Below are 27,110 nucleotides of genomic sequence, written 5' to 3' on the forward strand. Positions count from 1 at the left end.
GTGGTGGATGTAGTCCAGAATCCAAGAGGAGGTAAAGTCCAGATGTCTTGCTGGATGGAATGTGCATAGGGTGGACAGGATAGGGGATCCAGGAATGAGTTGGATATGGGGTCCGGAAATAGGTCCGGAAAGCGTGGGATAATGATGGGATCTATGTCTGGCATATGGGATATGACATACAGTGGCTCAAAAAACTGTCTGCATGTTTTGACATTTTTTCACTATCTATGATATTGTGTGAGAACTCACAAATGCCTCAAGGACATGCTTATACTACATTGTAGTATAAGCATGTCCTTGAGGCATTTGTGAGTTCTCACACAATATCATAGATAGTGAAAAATGTCAAAACATGCAGACAGTTTTTTGAGCCACTGTAGGCACATTGATGACCAGAGTGGCTGAAGGCCCTGGATGGGGCCAGATAGGTTACTAGTAGGGCTAGGACAGGGTGTTGTTGCTACTAGTCCATGGCTATCGAGTAGATGCTTGACTAGGCCCTCTCTATACACTGTTGTTCTGTTGGGGAGCCTACATTTATAGTGATTATGCCCCACATGGCCACCTAGAAGGCAGACTGGCACTAGAGCAGAACTGATCTCACAGATAAAACCATATGGCCCAAATGGAGGTAGGAAGGGAGAAGAGTAGTCCTGAGTGGATTGGGGTATGAGAGTGCTCACAACAAGTAGGCACATCTAAATGAGGGTGCTGTGGGACCTTATTGCTATATTGCACACTCTCAGGCTGTCTGCACTTTGCTATGGGCATGTGATGTACAGTGAGTGACTATAATCCCCAACTCTATGGAGTAGATAGGGTTATGTAGGATGAAAACAGCCAGGCGCCTACAAGAAAATCTGCCAGTGCAGGAACATATTGGCTGTTTCTTCTACTGCAGTCTCACATGCATTTGTCACTTAAGAAAAGCAATGCCTCACTACATTAGATTGTTCTTCCCCCCAGTACTTCCTTATTATATTCTTCTCCTATTCATTGTTCTCACTGCCCACTGCCTGCCTTTTTCTCCTGTTTCAGTGTGTTAGAACATATTGCCTTTGTCTCAAACTACAGTCTCACATGCATCTGTCTAAGAAGGGCAACACTTCACTACACAATTAGACCACTCCTCATTGGTCCCCTTGGTCCTTATTATATTCTTCTCCCTTTTGTCATTCTCACTGCCTGCTGCCTGCCCTTCACTTCTGTTTTGGTGTGTTCATGCTCTTTTTCATTACACTCTATTTCTGATGATTTTTTTTGGCAGTCTTAGATTATGGTGTTTGTGAACAAACTCACAAGCACATACTGCCGAGTTTTTGATTTTAAAGATTGTCCCCCACACAATGAATTACATGCATTATCCTCATATCCCCTGTTTTATAATCTGTTATACTATCTGCAGTACCATCCCAATGTATTTTTGACTGGTGCAGGCTTCTGTTCATGGTTACAGTGCACTCTTTTATCTCACAGTAGGTCATGTTTTTGATGCCAGCCTTGTACACACCCTGTGTCCATTTTATTGAATGGCATAGCCATTTCCATTTGTATTGATAGTGTGAACTTGTCATTTTCTCCAGTGGATTTTGAGAATTCAGTGTACACACACTGTAGTGTCTTCTGTTGTGTTCTATCTTATCACACAGCCTCCCGTTATCTGTGGAGATGATCCTTCCTTCGCAGTTAAATGTGGAGCCTCATTAGTTTTCATATCCAGATGTAATGTATGAAGAGAATTTGACTGCCCTGGCTGCTCTGGTACTGCAGGCTACTGCTGAAACTTTGCAATGTGCACATACAGAAATCCACCTCAAGGGCAGCTGTGTCCAAGCTATTCTACATCATTTCACCCATCTATGATGTGACCTCTCAGACTTTTCAGACCAACATCTGCTGGATCATCTTTTTGTTCAACTCCCACCTGGTTGCCCAAGAAATTGTGCCACATTGTTCACTGCAGAATTAGAATGCATATACAGTCCAGAGGTCTCTCGTGCTTTGTGTATTTCCCCTTCAATCTCGCTTTCTATTGTTGATGATGCTACAATCACACAATTAGCTGCTGCCTTCTCTGCCTCTTGGACCCACACTATTGTACATTTGTTTATGAGTGCCAAAGGCACCTTCCCAAATGGCAATGGTCAAAATAATTGGCGCCAGTACCCTACCACCACTCCTTGGCTGCAAGGGAGGAATGTTATCACATTGTCATAGACTGCTCATATTACTCTGAGTTTTTAGGCATTGATGGCTATGTATTTCCAACTCAAATTTGTCACACTATAAATGATTATGCTTAGCAGGAGCTGAGTTATATCATTCTATAGTTTGCACAGCTACCATATCAAGGACTTGTCAATTTACTGATGCTTCATCCAGGAACTCCTCTTATAACCCAAGACATCTCTCTCGCCAATCCTGGCTTCTGATAGAGCCAATGGATGTTGGTGCATAGTTTCACCCATGATGTAGGAAAGTCATCTTTTAGTGCAGCAAGATGTCTTTGAACTTGTATTGCTACTTCATCGAAGTGAATGATCGTGCTGATGTCTATGTGTCTTAGGGAATCAAACTGGCCTCCGCATTCTACTTCCTCCACAGCTTTGACAATCTTAAGTAATTCAAGCAACAGGAGTGTAAGTCATATGTCTCTCTGACAAGAACCCTTGCTTCTTTAAGAGCCAGACTCTCATTCCTCAGGTCAGCCAGAAACACTGAGTTTTGTAAGCACTCAGCCCATTGATGATACAGACTGCCTAACCCATAAAAGGCATGCAATGCCTAGCTGGAGGCCATGCATTTGCAAGCCTGTTCAAGTGTCATTCCAAAAGCAAAGGGAACATGATCAGACTGTCCATAATGAATGTTGCCTGTTGTTCTTGTGTGGTGGGCTTGGGAATCTACCATAGAGTTGTCTGAGGGTCCAACATGGGAAAGAGCTAGGAAGAGTTGATTGTACATGGCGGATATCACATTTCACAGAAGTCCACATGATAACAGAACTGGGAGAGAGGATGTGTGAATCTGCAGCAAGTTATTGACATTGCTTCCATTCCAAACTCAGGGAAATTCAAGGCAAGTAGTAGGAAAGGTGTGAGTAAATATATGAGTCTTGTGATAGTCATTAACATAATGAAGAAGGCCTGTGATGTGAATGACACTAGGCTATATAATTGCAAGGTAGAACAGAACAAGTGGGATGAGACTAGAAGGAAAGGCCCACAGCCACTCTTGCAAGACCTGGTTGAGTTGTATAGCTGCCAGGTGACCTATAACAAGCTCAGAGCCTAGAAGATAGAGATTACGAGGGATGCCAGTCTCACTATCTGTCTGGAATTGAAAGGTCCTGAAATTGCCAGTGTAGGGGAGGTATCCCATATATCAGGAGAAAGGCGACTAGGATTTGACCAAGAATTCACTTGTCAAAGGCCAACCACTTTCTGGTGGCCTCTTTGGTAATCACAGAGGGCAAAAGCATAATGTGATGGTTGGGTTCTTTTGGGTCAGACAGATGCTTTAACATCACATCCAACAATGGCTGTATAAGAATGCGGTTGGAAGGCTGAAGGAAAATAGCATCAGGACTAGTAAGGTTGTTGACCAACTGACTGGAGATTCTATGAAACTGTTGAAGGAGATCTTTGCAACTATGTGGCAAGCACTGGACTATCTGATCTGATATATTTGCTATCATGGTCTTGGCCAATACCCCAATATCTGAAAACAGGATACTCCATGAGATGTTGTCACTGTCTCGCATGGTAATGGCAGTCCCGTCTTCAGTGAAGAAAAAACTGTAGTCTTGTCTTTCTTTGAGTGACACTGGCCTTGAATGGAACCAGACAGTCTTGATTTGGTTGTAAGGTATGGCAAATGAGGGGTGGCTGGTAAGCAAGGGCTGAACATGGTGTGAATTCTCTGCCAAAATGCTAGATCATGCAGCTAAGTGTAATCCCAGTTGTGAAAGGAGAGCTTACCTTAAGACCAATGATGACCCAGGATTGCAATCTACCTGAGCTACAAAGTTTGATGGACATCATCGAGCTGGCAGAGAAGACCGCAGGTCATAATATTTGTCTGAATATGTCACCCATATTAGTGCACTGTATGCCAACCTTAATTCATGCCTCACCTAGGTTCTCTGCAGTGTCACCATTTAGATAGTAAGAATGAGAAGGTTCCTCTTTTTCAAAGTCCCATCTGCCTTCAGCTTTATGTGGTAGCATAGACTCTCCCTCCTTTGCATCTATACCATCATTGTGACCATCTACAAACTCTTCCTCCACTTCCAGGAATCATGTTACCATACTATCATCAGCACCTTTCCATTCATCTGGGGCAGCAACCAGCTCCTCCATAGGCTGAGATGCCTCATCTGTATCTGGTACAGGATCCAGGTGTTAAGAACCATGCTCAAAGGAGAGAGACTGACTCAGAGGGGCTTGGCCTCAGCTCATATGCTGTGCCCCTTACCCAAGTATGTGCCCTTCATTTCAGAGGAAGTCTGATGATGGCCTAACAAAGTCTGGAGGACTTCTGGAGGAGTGCAGGAAACATCCAGAGGAGTGCAGGAGAGTTCTGGAGGAATGCAGGAATTGCTCAGGAGAGTTCCCACTGCAAGGTAATACTTCTACAGGAAAACAGGATGGAAGGATAGGAGGCCTGGAGGACAGGAGGACAGGATGTGGAGGTATGGAGGACAGAATGTCTGAAGGTATGGAGGGCAGAACATCTGAAGGACAGGAGGTCCAGAGGTACAGAAGACAGGAGGTCCAGAGGTCCAGAAGGAATAGGGGCTATATCAGATGAAGTCTGATGTAAAAGCAAACAGAGGTAGACTACCCTTAGGTAGAGTCAGAGAGACAGGAAGTGGACCAAAGTCTGGAGAGAGGGTAAGTGCTGGAAAGGCAAGACTCTAGCCTAGGGAAGCAATCCCTAGACTTGGGACAGAGACATAGGGGACAAATCTAAAGGTCTGGAATTCCAGCATAGGGAATTCATCCCTAGGCCTTATGGAAAAGGACAAGACTCAGATGGACTGAAGTCCAGAAGATAATTGGGCAGATCTAAGGTGATAAGGACAGATCTAAGATGATATTCAGACTGAGGACTCTACAGGAGTTGTACTAGGGGTTATATACTAGAGGATATCCAAGAGGATCAGTAAGCAACAGAGTAAGGCTATGTATGAGCATGTGGAAACACATTAGTAAGTAAGATGGAACATAACTAAATGAACTCAGAGATGAAGACTTGTACAAGGATCAATCAGCAAGATAGAAACAGAGATAACTGAGAACCAGAAAGGTGGAGATGCCTAAATGGGGATAGGCACAGGATTTTGGATAGAGGGCAGGAATAGGTCCAGAGATAGTAACTAGTTAATATCCAGAGGTCTGGAGATCTGGTGATCCAGAAGGCAGGATGGAAACAGGACTGAGATATATGAGGTGGTGGATGTAGTCTGGAATCTGAGCAGGAGGTAAAGTCTGGATGTCTTGCTGGACAGAATGTGTGTAGGGTGGACAGGATAGGGGATCCAGGAATGAGTTAGATATGGGGTCCAGAAATAGGTCCAGAAAGCGTGGGAATATGATAGGATCTATGTCTGGTATACAGGATATGACACCAGGGTGAAATTATCTAAATGAAATGGAATTAAATGTTAGTAGCCAATGTCCTCAAGTCAAGTAGAGTGAATGATAATGGAATAGAAGTTGTGCTGCAGCATAGCACAGATCCTGATGGTGGTGGAAGCAAGTAGAAAGCCACCATTGTCAGCTAGTGAGCTGATACATAGGGTCTAGTCTGTTGGGCATGCCATTGTTTCTAGGTTCGTAAATTTCTGCTTGATGAGGGTCACAAGCAGTTGATGCAGAAGTTGGAGAAGTGCAGCAGGATGGGGAACCTCAGTTTGAATGAGGTAATGATAAAGCATGTTGGTAGCATACTCCTAGGCCAGACTCCATCTGATATAAAGAGCACTGAATGGTGCCAAAGCCCTGGTGTGCTCAGCATGGGTCCATCTGATTAGCATACAGACACAGTGAGACAGAGGCCTAGAGTAGGTGTAGTAGGACACTTGGCCCAATGGTCTGAAGTGTGCCTTGGTGCTAAATAGACTATGAGCTATGCACAAACGAAGATGAAGAGTGCTCACTTCATTGTTACTGCTTGATGAAACTGTGCATCATTTTTGGAAGATAGATAGCTCTGGATGTCCACAATATATGACCTGTAGAGCTTCTGAATGATAATAAGACTGAGCTCAAACTGCCTTTCCATTCCCTCCAAGGATAGTGCCTCTTTCTTTGTTCTAAGCCTAGTCAACCCATGAAGGACACCTGGTTGTAGGCCCAGGCTAGCAATAAACTTCTGCCACCCAAGGTCTGTGAAGTATTGACTATGGACAGAAACCGTACATTGCATGTGAAAGGACCTCACCACAACACCAGCTTGCAGCAAGGATATAGGAGCATAGTCATTGATAAAAGGCCAGACCACTGAGGATAATGGGTCTTTATGATTGACAGTTTTGCAAAATGAACAGTAGATCCATCTCATTTCAAAGACCCCAGCCAGATAAGTTTTGGCATTTTCAGGGTGGGCTACAGTGATGTGTGCTCTGGTTTGGGCATACTGACCCTTAGTGGAAGACTTCCCTGCTGTTACAGCATACCAATGATGACACCCCAGGTGTGGACAATAAGATGACTACTCTGGCTGAAGACCCTGAATGGGCTTAGATAAATCACTAGGGAGGCTAGGACAGGGCATTGTTGATGCAAGATAGTGGCTGTTGAGGAGGTGAGTAACTAGAACTGATTTAATTGCTGAAGGTGTCCGATTCCTTAACTTCTGCCTGTGGTGGAGGTGCTTCATGTGAACTGACAGGTGAGAAGCAGGCACAAGACTAGAAGTAATGTCACAGACAATACCATACTGCCAAAATGACATTCTCACTCCAGCTAACAAGGGACAGATGGTGGTAGGGGGCAAGAAGAGTGCACTGGAGTATGTGATCGTTTGCAGCACACTATAGACTGCCCATTGGATAACCAGATTTCAAGTGAACCATTGAAGTCCTCTGAGTTCGAGCCAGGGCTAGAATTGGCAGGTGCCTCCAGATGAACCTACTTGGAAGCTGTATCACAATGGTATGCATCTTGGCACCATTTGCACATCATACTAGTGGGTTCCTAGATAAACTCACCAGTAAAAAGCTAAAAAATGTGCAACAACTTGTTATGATACCATACATGTAAGACCAAAATTTTTGAAATTTTTGGCAGGTTTAAGATTCAATGAATTAATCTATTAGTCAAGTCTGCCATGGCACTGATATTATAGCATCCAAAGTGTCAGTGCTACTGATAGCAAACCTGACAGTAACATAATATTGCCATAAGGAGGAGCTTCTGGTTGATTCAATGCTGAAAGCACTAAATATTAGCCCAGAGCAATGTATACAAAGTCATGGAATGGCTGAGTATTACCTTGCAAAGCAAGGAACATTTTGCCCTGCTATTACATAAAGAGATGCACATGATAGATCATAGTTACAGACACATAGAATAAAGGAAAAATTGGTCATGGCAAGGGACTGTTTTAGCCCTTGCCATGACAAAGCTACCTGTCAGCTGTCACACAATATATGACAGCTTTGCCAGAACCTCATCTCTTCATCAATCACAAGCACTATTACTCATACCTTTGATTGAGATTTGTCCTGCAGTTCTGGAAGAGAATAACAAATACTCACTTAACCACAGGTAATTGCAAATAATTGGCTGGGCCAGAAAGGTAAAGTCCACACAACTCAGCTATCCTGATCTAATGACTGCGTGACATGTAAAGTTTTTGTCAGTCCATGTTAAAGGATTATGGAGTCAAGCATCTTTTCATTATCTTCTCTCTTCTTGTTTGGCACAGCCGTGACTGTCACAGGGCTGGCTGGCTCAGCAGTACTAGTGTTGTTCATGTCTTAGTCTTTTTCCTTATATTCAAGGGCCACAGGTACCAGTTTGCTATGGCTGGACTGTACACAATCAGCCCATCCAGACTTCATTTCATATCACAGGGTGCTAATATGCTAGTCTGAGACCCTGGTGTGGGAAACACAACAAGAAGAGAACTGGAAAGTAGACTTTTAATATTGGGCTAAATGTGCTATGCCTAGCTGCTATTCAACCATAAAGGGTTTCTGGACTAAGCTCAGTACTCAGAGAGGATAGGAAATCATGCTAATAACTCTCAGTCTCAGACTGGTACTGGTAGATAGTGAAAACTATGATGATTATGTGAGCACCAAAATGCGAACATAACACTAAGTAATATCTGCCTATACAAGCCCACAGTAAATGAAATCCCTACACCAGCACAAGGATTGAGGTGGCAATAGTATAATCAGTCAAGAGGATTCAAGGAAGATGCATTGAAGCTGATCTCCAGAGCACAGTGGGTGGAGGTAACTTAGTTGAGTACTGACTCATTATACCTATCAAATCTGATGAAGACAATGTTCATCACTGAGGTTGATAACGTCAATGAAATGGTAATTTGAATATCAGCAATCTGTGTCATTGGACAATGCCACCACAAGGACAGAACTGTTTATGTCTTCTCAATTGGTCTCAATAATGAACCAAGAATCAGCATCCTGTCATGGGCTGATACTTTTCACTGGTATTTGCCCTATTGTAGAGGAGTTGTGCCTGCCATTTTCTTGGTTTTCTTCCATACATGAAATCTTATGGTGAGTCGCCCCCTCTTATCAACCAGCATGCACACTGATCTTCCCACATTAAGGACTTGCTGAACCATCTATATGACAGTCAAGAACTCTGTAGAACTGCAAACACTATTGAACTTGGTGCCCAAAGACACTCAGAAAGAAGCCGAACACATGGAGTTCATTTAGTGTGACAAAAAGAATTGGTTCCCCAGGTCCTGATCCATTATCCATTGACAACTTGGCCTTGCTTGGTATTCCTTGTGGTGTATATTTGACTTAGTGGATGATTATGATGTCAGGTCAAAAATTGTCAATACCAAAACCTACACATCTGAGAAGGGGAATGATTGTCCTTGCACATAGTGCAAGATGATCCAGTTTTTGGCACATCTATCAGCTGTCACTACATAGATGAAATGCATGACCTATTGTGGAATGTCAACATGTAGGAGGCCCTCCTCTGATACAACTCCAAGTACCACCTATGTTTCTGTGAGTTATCCATGAGCAAGGATCATTGATCATCCTTTGGCCCTTGGATCCTAGCTATGTAGTTACCATTACTAGAGCCACTTTGAAAGAATTATCACAACATGCATCTTTAATGGTGTAGCATTGGTTGATGTCCTCAGAGACTACCTTGGTCAATTTAAAGCTTTATGCATCATAGTCAGGATTATGGACCAGACAGTCATTAATTATGTAAAACTGTTATTAGGAAAACATTACACCCATAATGATTCAACTCATATAGATAGTGAAAGACCAATCACCTACATCAATAAAATATTGTCCTGCTGCATGATGATACTTCGAGAATGTCAGTTATATGGAGGAAGTGCCAAGCTGTTCACTGGGTCACTCATCCCCAGAATTCTCCAGTCTGTCCTCACTTGACTGAGAATGCTGCCTGCAGATGGAAAGGTGAGAGAACTGAGGTCTTGCTGGCAGTTGGTAAACCACAGGCCTGTGAAGCAGGAATAGATGTGCTGCAGATGGAGGGGATCAGTAATTTGGTCCTGATTAGTAGAAGCTAGAGACAGCAGTGTCAGAATCAAATAATTGAGCCAAACACAAACACACAAAAATGAAGCAGTAGGACTTGTATGCAAAAAGGACTTGACAATGGTATATATTGGGCTGGAAGGTTGTTGAATTGCTGACATCCTGAATCTACATTTTGGTTGGGATGGAGGATGATGGGGACAATGACCATATGAGTGATATGGTCAGATGGGTGTTGAAGGTGATTTCATTTGTGAGTAGAAGTGAGAGCAGGCATTAAGTGAAGATGTCATGAGGAGTTGTGAAAACAGAAGAGAAAAGTAATGATTGAACCATGTGCATAAGTAGAATGAAATTTGTCATCAAGATGTTGGAAATTTCCTAATTGGGTTTTGTTGTTGCCACTGTAAAACTGAGCTTATACCTTATCCTCTAGCATGCCTTACTCACTGCGAACCACAAACCATGAACAATATAATCGACCTGAGTGAGATCATCAGCAAACCTGATTCTGTCTATGTGAACCACTGATATATCCACTGCAACCTATGTGGAGCAGGTTTGACAAATCATAGACCAGCTAGTGACAAAGCAAAACAGGTAGATCAAAACTCCACCACATGTGAACAACATGGACACATCCAGGGTTCTAGACATGATGCTGAGGAATACTCACCAAACTGGTGGTGAAAAATCTGAGCGTTATACTGCCTGTGCTATTTGCGCATGTCCAGAGATCTACAAGCAAGTTGACCTTATGAGGACTTGGTTCATGTATCTGCTATGGCCATGTAAGTTATAACTTAACTGTCTGCCATGAATACCAATGTGGTTTCCCCTTGGTAGTCACTCTTGCACAGCCAAAGCCTTGTAGACCTTATACCACCTATCATGTATGGCATTGTTTTTTCTTGACTTGTTGTGTTACTGACTCCACATGCCCAGGTTCTCGGATGACACAGCCTTAACTCAAGAGCTTGTGCAGGCAGGCACTGGAGCTACCCTGCTCATCCATGAAGCCACTACAACTCATAATTAAGTTGACATGACATGTGCCAAGATGCACAGCACCTTTGGGCAGGCAATTGACATAGGCAAGAGGTGCATTCACCTGCTATTCACCCAGACATTTGCTCAACTTGTGGTGAACAGCGTGAATGCACAAAACATCCTCCTCACACACTTCTTGCCTGCTACCTCAAGATGCTACCCTCTGTATCTGAGCATCAGGCTGGCCACCCTACCTATTGCATTTGCATTTGACTATGCCAATATTAGAGGAGATGTGCAAAAGATGGGCATGTATGCATGCGCAATCAAGCAGAGTTTTATTGATATTGCTGAGATTGAGGAGTTGGAGACAATTGATGTGGCACATGTGGATATCAGTTGGTGTCATCCCATTGGGAGCCTGATTATTCACTTTTATACTGCAGTTTCCAGGGACTGGGCCATTTCAGGCAGATGAAATCACAATCCTCTCCACTTTTGTGGGAGCTGGGAGCCCCATTCCAAAGTATTTGTGCCAGACACTGAGCCAGCCAAGTGCATTTTATGGTCAGGCACTATCTCCTGTAAAAGTGCTGTTCTTGCAAGATTATGTGAGGGTGCATGAGAATTGGTCTCAACACCATTCTCCATGGCCTTAGAGACATCAAAAAAGGTGAGTGACATCGCAGTGCATATCCAGATGGAGGAGGGCATTTCTCTGAATTCAACATACCAGGGCAGATGCTGCGGAGCAGCAAGTTAGAATCCTGGCTTGCACATCCAGGACTTCACATATTTGTGACTCATGTTTTCAAAATTGGGAAGAACACCTGTGCCTCACCCTAACCCACTTACAAAAATCACCTATAATAAAATGACTGACTTGACTGTCGTAGGACTGACACTTGCCTGACGGAGTTGCCATCCCTGCAACAAGTTATGTATTCTGTCAATAATGACTATAAAAACCATTTATGCATATGTGTTATATGGTCTGTGGATAAAAATGAACAAAGTAATAGGCTATGGTAATAAACAAGCTTGCTGCCCTAAGCTAAAGTTGTGAATGAACCCATGAAAGGATGCAGATCATCAACCTGTTTGCATAAACCGCCGCACATGAGCCTTGGTTCCAGCCATACTCTCTTTACTATATGCAATTGTGGTGTGTCAATGAGGTTTTTTGGACCAGTCAGCATGGTGGATGAACATGAGCTTACTGCGATTATGAATTATGGCAATACATTCCAAGAACCAGGTCTCCCAAGTCAGTGACAATTCTCCTTCCCATGACTGGTATATCTCAAAGAACTTCAGAGGAGGCCATCAAGAGTGGTTGTCACTGGTGAGGCCTATCAGAAAATTGATGTGATCTTCTGTCATTGTATCGTCGATGTTCATGCCATTGCGATCAACATTGCAGTGTATGGAAGCATCGGTGGATGGTCCAGACAAGGCAGATGAAAACAGGTTGTTGGGCCCATAGTGCACTGCAAGCCGCCACAGCAGACCACCCATTGTAAATGCACACTGGGAAAATGGAAGGCAGAAAAAGTATTTGACCCTATCCTCATACTGGGTAAACACATCGCTGTCCATATGTTGAAGGTGGGGATATTTGGCATCGAGATGGATGGGGTGAGGAGCCAGGATACCATAATGAGGGCCGATGAGGTGATGGGGGTTGACAAAAACCTGCCAATTGAGTCCTTGAGAGAGACATTGAATAGTGAAATACCATAATGGTATGTCCAGATATTGCGCTCTCCACAGACGCAGTCTTAATTTGGTCCTCTTAGAGATGACCAATCTACCATGAGAGATGACATTTAAAAATGTGTATGAAGGATTGCAGATGATGTGGAGAATGTGGTTTTTATATGGTGGTTTGTCAGTGATGAGGAAAGGGGACTGGGAAAGTTGAACTGCTTGAGGCAGTTGGTATTCTTGATGATCCACTGAGTGGTTGTTGTCTCAGCAGGGTACTGTGGTATCCTGTCAATGTTACAAACTAGGATAGTTGTAACAACAGCAGCTCAATAAGAGCAACAGCTGAAGTTATAGTCAAGACCTTGCAAATGCAAAGGTCATAAGACAAGACAAAGAGAGTGTCTCCGGCTTGAATATTGGCTCAGATGACTTAGGATTGGAGGTCCTAAGCAAGAGAATGTCCAGGTGAAAACCTAGTAAGATTAAAGTAAAGAACTACTAAGTACATTGTTGACTATATATATAACTATAGATGCTTCAGGGCAGGCATAAGTCAACAATGAGTCAGAGATAAGAAATGAGTCATCTAGCAATGGCAATGGTGATCGTGATGTAATACAAATGAGACAGATCTAGTGGCAGCATCATGCAGCTCATGACATAATACAAGGATAGTAAGGAGAAAATGAATAGGGGCATACATGACCATAACAGTCAAAAACTGCACTCAATATCACACTTATGGCAAATGGAAGTGGGTAGGAATTGATGGCACAGTGGATGATACTTGCACTGAGGGACCTGCAACAGAGGACCCAGAGATAAGAGCTACACACATTACAATTAGTTGTATAGCCAGACCAATGATATTAAAAACTCACAGCAATGGTCTGTTGGAGTGTTGTACCCAGATGGCCATAATGAGGAGAATGTGCTACAACAATTAATGTTAGTCGTAGATAAGCATGGAAGTCAATGAAAACTTACAGTGATGGATTCTTCAACAGCTCAGACTCTGGTAATGCATGGACTGTTGATATTTTACTCAAGCTCCAACTGGCAAGCATGAACGACTGTGGCAAGTAGAGAAAACTGGGGAACATGATCAACCACAATGAGTGGAGATGCCATGGTGCCACTGTGTTGATGAATAGTCTCTGTAGGTCAAAGGTCAATGAGGCAGAGAGACTGGCTGATGAACATTGGAGTCCCTGTAGGATGAGGCTCTATAGTGAGGAGATTTTGAATAACGCAGGTGTTCTGTATGGTGAAAATCAGGAGATCAATCTCTGTGATCAATGGCCTTGCCTTTGCCTTTGTGGAGACAGGGGGCATTGGAGTATGATGGAATTTTGCCAGGTTCGACCTCCATATTGAGAGATTGAGACATGGGGGGCACATCAACTTCCATGTCATTGCCATCATCCATGGAAACACCACCCACAGGATGATCCCACAGTGCCTTCTCTTGTTGGAGAGTCTTGAGCTCAATCCTCTCCTTCTCGATCCTGTCAAGTGCCATCATCTCTCTCTTGAAACTTTTGAGCTTCAACTTCTCCTTCTCCATCTCAATCCTGTGGAGTTCCATCTTCTCCTTCTTGATCCTTTTGAGATCCAGCTTCTCCTGCTCCTTCTCAATCCTGTCAAGTTCCATCTTCTCCCTCTTGAGCTTCTCAATCTCAATCTCCTCCTTCTCCATTTTCTGGGCCTTGTGACACTCAGCCTGTTCACATTTCAACCTTTCCTGCTCAGACACTGCTGAGGCCTCATTCCATACCACTTGCCATTTTGCTTCTTTCTTGAGATACGAGAATTTCATGTTTGTGACATGATGAATATCAGACTCCTGTTTCATACCAACTTGGCATGACAGCAACACACCCTTGGTAGCTGGCTTCATTATCCCTAATTTCTCACCAGACACAGGTGCTGTCACTGGAGTTGGCAAGATTTCTGAATCTTAATTCTGATCTTCTGCCATCAGGGTGAACCACCTAGCTCTCTCAAAGGTAGGGTTAGGAACACCCAGTGGATATACAAAGATGCAATGCTCGATTGTGTTGATCACAAACAGCTCACACAAGCAGTAGTTATTAATTGGTGAATTTGCCATTGAATCATTTCTTGAACCACCATTGGAGCCTCATCATAATATATTCTGAACTGCTTTTCTGTTGATGATAAAGAGAATCACCTGTATCAAAGTTGGTTTGCATGAAATAAAAGTCTAACAAATGTGGATACTCACCATATCTAAAAGTCCTGGCATGAAAGTCAATTTCAAAAGCAATGAAATGTGCTATCAGATGAAGATGCACAGGAGCGCAAAGGTATCTATACTTCTTTGCAGCCTTCTCAAATTTTAGGAGTTGGTCATGTGGTTTTTCATGGTATGAAATGTCTTTTGTGGAGAGGATGGCATCAATAAAGCTGGTAGAGGTGATAACGAAGTCACACTGATTGACATCTAACTGAGCGACTAGATTGGCTACCATGGTGTTGATGACAGGCTCTGATAACCACTGGGAGATCAATAGAAAGCTTATGAGGAAATGAGTGCATCTGCCAGAGTGTGCAGGGGACTGCAGAGGAGCTTGTTTGCAGGCAATCTGCATAATTGCTTTGCTGCCTCGTGAAACATCTGCACATCCCTATTTGCAGTTACCAGATCCTGTAGCCAATGCTGTGCACCTTCCCATTGTGTCTTGCTGGTGTATACACAGTGCAACTGCCACCAGAACTTGATCACCCACAAAGGCAGCAATTTATTCTTGAAGTGAGGATCAAGTATCAAGCACTTTCCATCAAGGAGGGCCTGTCCAAAGTTATCACAAAGCACTTGAATGTCCACCATTCAAGGCAGTTCCCTGGAAGGCAAATCCTGCCTTGTAGGTAAACTGTCTTCAAAGGTTATAGCACATCTATATTGCCACATTGAAATGCCAGGTAAGGGGAAATTAATCAGGTCCTCAATGGAGATGTCCTGAGGCAGGAGCAATGGTGCTAGTATCTGCATAGGAACAGTGAAAACTGCCATGCACAGCTGCTGGAGGGCATATGGTGTGAACAGTGCAGTGGGTGGGAATTTCTTTCCTTGATTGATCCAATGGCCAGCTGTTTAAAGGTGTGCTGATGTGTGCAGTGCATGTGACTGGATGAGGAGCATGGATTCTGGTGGATGACAATGGGTGGTTGCCTTGGAAGACATTGTGACAACACCATCATTAACTTCTGCACTATTGGTGTCATCACCTGCCAGAGTGATTTTTGAACCCAACAAGAGATCAGCGGCTCGGCCAGGATTGACATGTACACCATCTGTCATATCCCACAATCTGGACCCACATTCCATCATATTCCCACGCCTTCTGAGCCTATGTCTGGACCCCATATCTGACTCATTCCCAGATCCCCTTCTGCTGTGTACTCCACACCTCAGCAGGATCGACTATGCTCCAGATTTACCCCTGAGCTCTGGACCTCCGGATCCTCACTGCTAGCCTGATCTGTACAACCCTATCCTGTCTGCCCTGTGTGCACTCCATCCAGCAAGACATCCAGACTTCACCTCATCTCGGATTCCGGACTATATACACCTTCTTGTATTCTGGATCCCCAGATCTCCGGACCTATTCCCACCCTCTGTCCAATATCCTGTGCCTATCCCCATTTAGGCATTCTCTGCCTTCCAGCTTTCGGTTACCTCTTGTTCCATCTTGCTTATTGATCCTTGTATGAGTCCTCATCTCCAAGTTCATTTACTTATGTTCTGACTTACTTACTAATGTGTTTCCACATGCTCGTACATAGCATTGCTCCTTTGCTTACTGATCCCCTCAGATATTGTTCAGTATATAACCCCTGTAGATACTCCTGTAGTTCCTCAGTTTGAATATCAACTTAGACTTGCCCAATCCTCTCTTGGACTTTGGTCCACCCAAGTCTGTCCTACCTATCAGGCCTAGGGATTGATTCCCTAGGCCAGAGCTCCACCTTTCTGGCACTTACCCTCTTTCCGGACTTAGGTCCAATCCCTGTCTCTCCAACTCTACCTTAGGGTAGTCTACCCCTGTTTGTTTCTACATCAGACGAAGTCCAATGTAGCCCCTATTCCTTCTGGACCTCAGACCTCCTGTCCCTCGTACCTCTGGGCATCCTGTCCTTCAGATGTTCCACCCTCCATACCTTCAGACATTCCGTCCTCCTAACCCTTGGACATCCTATCCTCCTGCCCTCTGTACCTTCAGACATCCTGTCCTTCATACCTCCAGACGTCCTGTCCTCCGTCATCCTGCCCTCCTGTCCTCCTGTCCTCCTGTCCTCCAGACCTTTGGACCTCCTATCCTTCCACCCTGTTTCATATAGAAGTATTACCTTGCAGTGGGAACTCTCCCATGCTCCTCCAGAAGTCCTCTAGCGCTCTCCAGCAGAGTAGCCAGCCTCCAGAAGTCCTCTGGACTTCCTTAGACCATCCTCAGACCTCATATGAAATAAAGGGCACATACTTGGGTAAGGGGCACAGCGTACGAGCTGAGGCCAAGCCCCTCTGAGTCAGTCTCTCTTCCCCTTGAGCAACATGGATCTTAATACCATTCAAAATTTGGAAGTATTCATCATCAAAGTCAGATTTGCTGTCTTTGTAGTCGGAATAATTGTGGTACAGCAGAATGTCACCAGTTCTTGGGTGAAATATTTGCTTCAAGCACTGCGTGGTTTTGAGGTGACCTATTTCAGGGTAATTGTGAGTTATCTCCTTGCTGGGCTTGCCTTTGCTGTCTGTCACAAATGTGCGTTTGCTGACTTTTTGGCCTGTGAGGGGGGGTTCTTGTCCATCTGGCCAGAATTTACCAGGCTGTGCCATCACAACTAACAGGAAATGTTAGATGAGAATGAAGAATTGTGGAGCTGACATATGCAGAGGGGGATGTTGTAGATGCTTAGGAATGGGCTCCATGCTTTGCCATGGGTCAGTGTCTCCCTAGGGTGAAGCTTTGGATGATGTTGTGCTCTTGTCTGTAGCAGGTAGTTAGACACAAAAAATACAGGATGACTTTGTGGACTGACCAAGAGCAGGCAGCTCAACAGGACACAGTTGACTAACAGTCATGGCTTGGATCAGCTTGCAAGGTGCATTACTGTGACTGACCGTTGAAGGTCTGACTGCTGGCCGTTTGTCACAAGCCATGCCACAGAGAAGATATCTGGAAGTCAAATGAAGCATTCAATGAAGAGAGAGAGAAAATAGATCTAAGGGTGAAGTCAAATGAAGTGTTTAACACAGAGATAGAGAAAATATCCAAGGCCAGAGTCAAACGAAGCATTCAACGAAGAGAGAGAGAGAGAATAAGTAGATCCAATGCTGAAGTCAAATGAAGTGTTCAATGTTGTAGAAATGGATAGTTTTATGTCAACACAGAATTACTGGGTTAAGATATGGCTGTTCAAAAAGTGTGAGGGGTGCAGTTGATAAGTAAAGTGTTAATCAATGAATGTGGGGAAGGTCACATATTACATAATTTGCCACTTAAGAGGTAGGGAAAATATCCAAGGCTAGAGTCAAATGAAGCATTCAACGAAGAGAGAGAGAGAAAAAATAGATCCATGGCTGAAGTCAAATGAAGCGTTTGAAGTTGTATAAATGGATGACTAGCTGGAAATTACTAGCTAGAAGTCCAGAGTTGAGGTTGTTGGTGAGTCAACTACAAGTCAAAATGAAACTCATGAAGGTGACTAATACAATGACAAGATGATCTACATAATATCCACATGTGGCAACAATAGAAATAAGACTTATCTGTCCTGCATTATTCAACTTACCAAAGTGACAGGAAGGAACTTCTTGCCTGCTTAATAAGGTAACAAGTCATTTGTATGGACACTAGCAAAACACCTGTAGTACATACACTACCAAGTCCTCATTGTCATAGTCAGCACAAATCATCATGAATCGCCTCACTGAGTCTTTCAGAATCAAATAGTCCTGCAATGTCAATGAATAGTTCTATGTACTTTTCTTCTCAAAAAATTGTGTTGAATGAGTGTTATAATACAATATATACAGTTTGGGGACATCTTGGCACACTTATCAGTGTCAGAAAGGCAAACTTGCACCACTTTCACCCTCAGAAATGCCAGGAACACTTCTACTGACTGATATCTAGCTAAAATAACAATGTCCGAAGTTGATTTGCCAGTCCTACCAATGCACAGTAAAGGAGATGCTATCTGGTGTGACAATCCACCACAAGACATTACATCATTTTGAAGCCCTGCAATCTACACTGGCACCTTGAATGTTCTGAACATGTGTGTAGCATGGTAGATTCCTGAGTTTTATTTTGTGTTGTATGACTCTATGTGTACAATTTGCTGAATGTGGTGATTGTAGAGCACATAGATAGACTGATGTTCATATGTGACCATGCTGAATAATTCACTCATTTTTATCCTTTTAATAAATTTACTTGGACATCACCATGTCAAAACTGGACTCATACACCATACACTGGTGGGTCCCCCTTTCTGTCTGCTTTATCAGGCAAAGTTCATACCCCATGTGATGATGAATAAGTGAAGCATGGTCCCAGAACAACCTTGGGCCCATTAATACTGCTAGGTATAGATGGTTATTTATATGTGTATGAAATACTGTAATGCACTACTGACATGGCATATGGATGACAATCCAAGTAAGTGAAGCATGGTCCCAAAATGATCTTGGGGCAAGTGATGATGATGCAGGGTATATATAGTCCTGGTAAATCCAGTGGTGACTGATAGCAGTGAAAGTGGATATGTCAGCAGCTGGACATGCCCAAGTGCAGAGGAAAGACAAGTGTTACAAAGTGCAGCTGCAAGGTCACCATACACAGTGTGAGTGGAAAATAGGGGCAGTGCACAAGCTGAAGCCAGACCTTGTTCAAGGGAATATGGGATATGACATCCTTCCCACATTTAGCTGCTACCCCAGGTATTGGCACATCTAATGCTTGACCTGGTTGATCTGCCAGAGTTAGAATATACCCTGTGCCATGATGTTCCAGGACTTGCTGGGGTACACATCATGTCTTTACCAGGGTGTAGGTGTTGAGCCTATCAGAGACAGCAGGTTTTAGTGTCGTGGATTGGTGAAGTCATGTATGGAGCTGCATGCTTCTTCAGGTTGAAATGAGGGCATTGTGCTCTCTTGCCAAAACTGTGGAACGATGATGAGACATCTACTTTGATATTACAAAATAAAGGTCTTCCAAGTGGACATCAGGCATGATCTGGAGCCAACTAACCATCAGGGAAATGCACAAGTGTCGAATGGACTGCTTTAGTGTTATGAAGGTGTCCTATTGATTGAAATATGCATGGAGTGTAACTTTTGAAGCCATGGATTAGGAGCAGATATCAGATGGTAATGTTTGATGAGAGTGGTGTGGGTGGCCAGAGTAGTTTTTAAGAAAAGCCAAAGGGTGATGTTTAACCAGAGGGTAGCCAGATTTATTTTTGAGAAGGATCAAACAGAGACATTTGACCAGAGGGTGGTCAGAGTTGTTTTTGAGAAACATCAAATGGCAATGTTTGACAAGAGGGCAGCCATGCATGATGCTCAAATGGAGTGACTAGTTTGAAAACTCATACTTGTCCAATTCAGTGTTGTGAAGGCGTCCTGTTGATCCAAATATAACTTTGAAGCCATGGATTGAAATTAAATATCAAACAGGTAACATTCAATGAGAGCAGTGCACATATAACAATTGCCAAACATTGATGTTCAACACAAGTTGCAGTCAGGACAGTCAAACACTGAATGTTCAACAAACCAAGGGTTTGGACTGAGGTACTGATGTCTGTCATATTATGAAGCAGAGGTCTTGCAGGTGGCCCATTGTCAAATGTTGGGGTTTGCATGATCAGGCTGCCAAATTTGGCCAAGTTCACAGTTCAGGTTCAACAGTGACACATTAATTAATCACTTATTTTAGAAATCATTTATATAATTTGGACTCCTGGTGAGTAATGTAAAATATTGTCCTAGGACAATATTTTGATCAGTCTATTGCACTTCAACATTGCCCAACTATCTCAAGAAACCCAGTGACACATGTGCTGTCTGGACCTGAACTGTGACTTTTCATGGTTTTGTTTCCTTATCACACCAATATTGATGGATTTCCAATCCCTTCCAAGACTCACATTCACACTCAACATAGAGAAAGATAATTGAGCCCATGAACTGCCCAGGTCAAGTATGCACAAAGTCAGTCAGGTCAGTCCGGATAACTCTGAGTTGAATGATCATGTAAGATTGAGATCACAATATATGTGGAAGGTCAGTGAAGTGAGTCTGGAAATCTCTGAGTGAACAATCATGTAAGATTGAGATAGCCAATATATGTAGAAGGTCAGTCAAGTCAGTCTGGATAACTCTCAGTTGAAATGATCATGTAAAACTGAGATCACCATATATAGTTTAAGGGTCAGTCTGACAAGTCAGTCCAGATAACTCTGAGTGAATGATGTAAGATTGAGATAGCCATATGTAGCTTGGTCAGTCAAATCAGTCAGAGGTCAGTCAGGTCAGTCACTGGAGGCCTGGAAGGTTCACTAATAAATTTGCACTGATGAACATTTCTTATGAATAGGTGCAGAACCCACCCTGATCCAAGGGGCAGTTATTTCTCCCTGTCCCCACAGATAGAAGATGAGATTTTGATTTCATGCAACTCATATATAGCCTCCATGGTTTTGAGTTCAACCTTGAACCATCCACTTACCCTGACAACTATTCTGGCACCATTGAGACTTGGAACACCATGGAAGATCAATTGCCAAAGCACTCAATAATCAATTTCCAGGAACATGGCAAGTCAACCCTAGCATTCAAATAAATCATGCTACAACAACTGTTCAATTTCTTGGATGATACCTGGATGAAATTGACAGAGAGGATAGGCATGACATCCCTGGATGATGAGCTGGAGTTTTACAAGCTTGTTGAATTGGATGCAGAAGGTGAAGAGGATGAGCAAAGTTCCAATGATATTGGATGTGTAGTACAGTGTAATCTGCTTTGATCTGATTCACCAATCACAGTGCAGTAGCCATCTGTCACGTGGTGAGAAAAAGCCATAGATATGAATGTGGTGCTGCCAACTGCCATGTCTTCTTTCCTGGCCAGCCAATGGCCTGCCATGGGCACTTCAAATGCTGACAAGTACAGTAGGTCTACTGTGTGAGACCTGATCAAATGTCCAACTGGTAGCTATTGCATACATTATTTCTGACATTTGGAATATAACTAGTGTAGGTGGTATAATTGGACGACAAGAAAAATGTAATCATCAAGTCAGAGATGTGAATAGTTGCAAAAACAGTGCCTTATGTTGCTTGGCCACCCTTAATACTATTCTTAAGTAGTTTATAAGGTATGAAATAGAACTCAGTGATTTGCTGATGTGGATCTAAACCCACCTTAAGTGGCAACTTATGTAATATGTGACCTTCCCCATATTCATTGATTAACACTTTACTTGTCAACTAACTATGTCCCTTGTACTTTTGAACAGCTGTATCTTAACCCAGTAATTCTGTGTTGACATACAATTATCCATTTCTACAACATTGAATGCTTCATTTGACTGCAGTATTTGATCTGTTTTCTCTCTCTCTCTCTCTCTTTGTCAAATGCTTTGTTTGACTCTGGCCTTGTGTATCTTCCTATCTCTGTGTTGAATGCTCTGTTTGACTTTGGTGTGGGATCTCTCTCTGGGCCCCTAGCTATTAATCTCTAGATCACCATACATTACTCCAACATTGAATGGTTCAATACAATGCTGCATCAAGTCAAGTATCCTGAACTGTCTCACCTCTCTCCAAAGTCTAAGGATACCATGAGCAAAAGAAAATGGTGTGAGAAGAAGATGTCAGACCCCATTGAAGCACAATGCCTCAGGGATAAAAATAGAAATGACCAATGAAAATCACATGAGAAGTGGAAGCTCCAACTCCAACAGACCAATGCATGTGTCTCTATACATAGTCAGTCTTTTTTATGGATACATTGCTTTGCAATCAATCTTACACAGTACAACAGACATCAAAGAATGCACAAGGGATTACACATACCCCCAAGTTGAGGGAACAATTGAAGAGTTCATCTGCAACTTGGACAACCCAAACATGATACAGTTCATCCTCAACCTTCCATATACAGGAGCGGGAATCCCAGGACACTTGTGGTGAGCACATGTCTGTCCCCTGACATTATCATTCTCAACCTTTGTTTCATTAAACAACTCAATCATGGTATTGTTCATGGATGGAATCAAACCACAGCTAACTACCTGATTGGCACCAAGGTCCATCCTGACAATTTCCTCCTCAATGGGTGGGCTTTGGCCCATCACCCTGGGGTCATGACAAATTTCCACCATGACTCAGACAGAGGTGTCACTTTTGTCCAGCCAGTACTGGGCAAAAAAATGTGGATTATGGCCTTCCCCAAAAACAAGATTTTGCACACAACATTCTTGGAACATTCCTTACAGCTAACAAATCTTCTTGAAAAATGCAACAAGGTCAAGGCCAACCAGGATATGGAGGTGGTCACTCTTCTGGAGGGGGACTTATTGTGAGTCAACCTCCCAGACAGTACCATGCAGCTTTTATGCCAACAGCCTCATTTTCCAAGGGAGCTCACTGTTTAAACTTTGAATTTATGCATGAGGTTGAGCTATCTTGACATGTCGATGCAAATAAAGGAAATTTCCTCACTAACCAAGTGCATGAACACTCAATCAAGACACTGGAGTGAATGATCCTCTATCTACCATGAGCATCTTCCTGCACAAGTAATGCATCTATCTCCCTGCATAGACCATCTTAAAATTATCACAAGGGCTATTCACTAGGCCTCTCATTGCTCTCTGCATGATAGTCATAAATGCAAACAAATACATGGCTGCCAGTGCTGACAAGAAAAAGTCCTACACAACAAGTATAACCAAGCCCATGCTCACAATTTCTAAACTGATCATCAAACATTTCTGGAATGACATGGACAAAGCAAGTTCAGTGTATCATTTTGGGCCCAATAAACACCCAGGTGTCCAGAGTCTAACACACCCAGGAGAGCTTGTCAATAGAGAAGAACTTGTGAAGTGCTTACAATGGTTCACAAACTTCTAGTGTTTGGTTGCATTTCTCTGACATCCAGATACTGACACCTATTGTCAGGGGGACCTGATATGCTAGTATGGCCCCAGGTGCCGTCAGCTGGTGTTTGGCCCCATTTTAGAGCCTCTGTCACAGAGGTGAGAGCTTCCCAGGAGGGAGTATAGTGACACAACATAGAGTCAATGACAGATGCCCCCCTGACACAGTGGACCCATATTGGGATCAAGAACTGTTCAAATATGGGCAGTGGACAGAGGAGATGAACACTCCAGTGCATTGAACATTGGCTGACAGATCTCCCACAAATGAATGTAATAACTTGAGAACTCATTCAGCCAGTATGGGGCACTCGTGGTCATCAATCAAGACAGACATCCAGGGGCGATTGGAACCATGATATCAATGACTCATAATGTGCCATGTACAGGCAGTGGCAATTACTAGAAAAATGTCAGTCATAATGCAATGGGGATAGGAATTGACTATGTACATAAAAATGTGTTACATGACTTCAGTGCAACCTTTATAGCAAGTTTGGCATTCTCATGTGAACAAAGATACCCAAATGTAGCTGGAGTAGGTGGAAGTATAGTCTCCCACAGAATGAACATCCCAGCATCCAAACACTCCTGGCACTAGATCAATTTCTTCTCAAGCTCATACCATCTTTCTTTCTCTGATGTTGCGATGGAGCACATGCTTGCCCTGTGCATTGACCTCTGTGCAAAGAGAAAACCTGGTATGGTTCAGGCATTCAAAGATGGGCCCATTGAAGCTCAGGTTCAAAGGCACAACAGGAAACCATGGACACAATGTATACACCCAGCAAGGACTGAGTGGTGTATTGCTGTCATTGGGAGAATAATCACAATCATTGCAGGGGTTCCAGGGAGGCTGGTAGGGAATCACTTCAGGCAGGAAGTGCACAGTGAGAGAAGTGAAGACCTTCTCATCACACACAAAGACTTTGAGGTCGGCAGTTATGGAAGGGTCAGAAGGGTTGGGTTGACTTGTAGAATGACATGGTAGACCAAAACTATGACCAGATTACTACCACAACAGTATGAACCAAAGAGTTAGACCTAGTAGCAGCTATGGGTTGACGCATGGAACAATATGGTAGACAACGGAGAAAGCAGGTGAGAGCGAGGGAAGTGTGCAACAGTACAAACTGATTTAATGTGACAGGTGGGTGGAAAAGAAGTGCAGACTGAATCTTGGGATTATAAGGGATTGATGACAATGGAGGTCAGCGTGAAAAGTGGAAGTGGAGCATAACAATAGAGGGTGGACTCTGAAGTGACATGTGGGGTTTTAATTGAATATGTGGATGAAGACCACTAAACTTGAATTGAAGAAGTCGAGGAATATATGTATTGCATTGCAGAGCGATAAATGGCTGGCACAACTCTTTAGATTGAGGATAAATTTAAGCAAGGGTAAATTTGTATAGTACAGTGTTCTGTCATGTAATGACAATGACAGGGAAAAATGATGGGGAGAAGGGAATATGACAATATGACCAATTGAAGTTTGGAGGACAATCAGGTGACCAAATACAACATGACAATTGTTCTAGAGCAAAATGACCGCAAAGCAGGGAGTAGCCAAAGATTTGGTCAATCAGAAGGTCATCAAGGATTCAGGCTATGAGCTTGATGGTACAAACCATTAAGCTCCAGGTGATGAAAGCTTCACCATGTGTCGATGGCCACCCTGACAAAGTTGGTTGCAGGTGAATGGAAGGAAGACATGACAATACAAATCATTGTGCCATAGCCAAGGGAGAAGGACTTGATGGTATACAGTCACACCAGGGGATGGAAATAGTACTACAGTAAGTCTAATGAAGTGCAGGAAGGACATGTAGAATTGTGGAATTATTACATAATACATTAACATTATTTATCATTGTTGTGCACTTTCAAATCCCAAACATACATTATCTAGCATTGTTGTGCTTTTTCATTGCCAAAGTTCCAAGTCCATTCATCCTTTACCTTAACTTTTTCTTACACACAGACTCAACAGTTTGTACTGCTGAGCTTGTCGTCATAGGTGTCCTTCCACCTTCTTCCTTGTCATGCTCTGAGTCACTTTCTTCCCTATAGCATGACTATTTGTATGGCCACGTCCACACCTTTCTCTCCCAATTTCATTGCCTTGAATGTTCCAAATCCTTCACTAATCCCTGGTTCAACGTCTCCCATGGTCTTCCCCCCCCTCCACATGGCATGACTGTACAGTGGCTCAAAAAACTGTCCGCATGTTTTTGCATTTGTTACTATTTACAATATTGTGTGAGAATACATAGAAACCTCAGTGACATGCTGATACCACATTGTAGTATGGCTTCAGGGCTTTCATTTGAGCCCTACACCGTGGGAATAGGTGGAGATATGGTGGAGATACAAGGCTCACAAAATGGTGACTCATGCAGACAGTTTTTTGACTTAAGTATTTTACAATAATAACCAGGTATTCTAGTATTTTGTATGACCTCCCTTGGCTTTAATTACTGCCTCTATCCTTCTAGGCATACTCTCAATTAATTTCTGGCAATCCTCAGCTGTGATCTTCCCCCATTCCACTGCTACTCTCTCCCAAAATTCCCATACTCCTTTAGGGGGGTTTTCATAGGCTTGAAGCTTTTTCTTGAGTGTTCCCCAGAGATGTTCAATGACATTGACATCAGGAGACTGTGCTGGCCAGTCAAGAACATTGATGTTATGTTCCTCAAACCATTCCTTAGCTCTTCTAGATGTGTGCTTGGGATCATTATCCTGTTGGAAAATGATATCTTCTTCATCAATCCCTGATTCTGCCAAGCTAGGCAGCAAGTGGTCATTTAAAATGTCCACATACTGCTCAGCATTCATCTTCCCCTCAACCTCAGCAAGCATTCATCTTCCCCTTAACCTCAGCAAGCATTCCCACACCATTCCATCCCATACAGCCCCATACCATTAACGAACCTCCTCCAAACTTGACAGTCCCATTAACCTCTCTGTCTGTTAGGCCATCTCCCTTCTTTTTCCATACATATACCTTCTAATCTGACCCAATCCTATTGATTTTGGTCTCATCTGACCATATAACATGCTTCCAGTCCTCTACAGTCCAGTGTTGATGAGCTAAGGCAAAGGCTAGTCTTCTCTCCCTATGTTTGATGGAGAGAAGAGGCTTTTTCTTCTTTGTTACTGCCTTGAGATGAGCTGCCTTGAGAACATTCCTCACAGTTTGTGAAGAGACAGGGGTAGTGATGGTGGAATTGATATAATGGGTGGCTTGGACAGCATTATCAGCCTTTCCTGTAGTGATATGTTGGATAATAGCCCTTTTGTCAGTAGAGATAAGCTTGGATGGACATCCTCAACAAGAGTTTTCCTTGTCTGGGTGGCTTTCTTTGATAAACTTGGCCACAGTGAACTTGCATACTCCAGTTCTAGAGGAAATTTGGCGAGCAGAGAGGCCAGCATAAGACAGAGAGAGGATATTATCT

The 27,110-nt window shown here is 43.1% G+C and overlaps 3 protein-coding genes across 3 annotated transcripts; 2 read left to right on the forward strand and 1 right to left on the reverse strand.

The window, feature by feature from the left end:
- Nucleotides 1-10,373: 10,373 nt before the first annotated feature.
- Nucleotides 10,374-11,578, forward strand: BJ212DRAFT_1303726 (uncharacterized protein; the record flags this gene model as incomplete). The annotated part of the gene is made up of 5 exons (XM_041333471.1): nucleotides 10,374-10,533; nucleotides 10,783-11,120; nucleotides 11,179-11,258; nucleotides 11,392-11,405; nucleotides 11,433-11,578. The coding sequence occupies 5 exons, from the start codon at nucleotides 10,374-10,376 to the stop codon at nucleotides 11,576-11,578; spliced, it is 738 nt and encodes a 245-aa protein (XP_041187721.1).
- Nucleotides 11,579-13,724: 2,146 nt separating this feature from the next.
- Nucleotides 13,725-14,261, reverse strand: BJ212DRAFT_1303727 (uncharacterized protein; the record flags this gene model as incomplete). Its single annotated transcript, XM_041333472.1, has 1 exon — nucleotides 13,725-14,261. One exon carries the CDS (start codon nucleotides 14,259-14,261, stop codon nucleotides 13,725-13,727), a length of 537 nt encoding a protein of 178 aa, XP_041187722.1.
- An 8,193-nt stretch (nucleotides 14,262-22,454) lies between these two features.
- On the forward strand, nucleotides 22,455-23,146 carry BJ212DRAFT_1303728 (uncharacterized protein; the record flags this gene model as incomplete). The annotated part of the gene is made up of 5 exons (XM_041333473.1): nucleotides 22,455-22,471; nucleotides 22,519-22,671; nucleotides 22,792-22,820; nucleotides 22,874-23,063; nucleotides 23,095-23,146. The coding sequence occupies 5 exons, from the start codon at nucleotides 22,455-22,457 to the stop codon at nucleotides 23,144-23,146; spliced, it is 441 nt and encodes a 146-aa protein (XP_041187723.1).
- Between the last annotated feature and the right edge of the window lie 3,964 nt (nucleotides 23,147-27,110).

The sequence above is a fragment of the Suillus subaureus genome (assembly GCF_016647635.1).
Source record: "Suillus subaureus strain MN1 chromosome Unknown BJ212scaffold_47, whole genome shotgun sequence".
In the NCBI taxonomy this organism is placed as follows: domain Eukaryota; kingdom Fungi; phylum Basidiomycota; class Agaricomycetes; order Boletales; family Suillaceae; genus Suillus; species Suillus subaureus.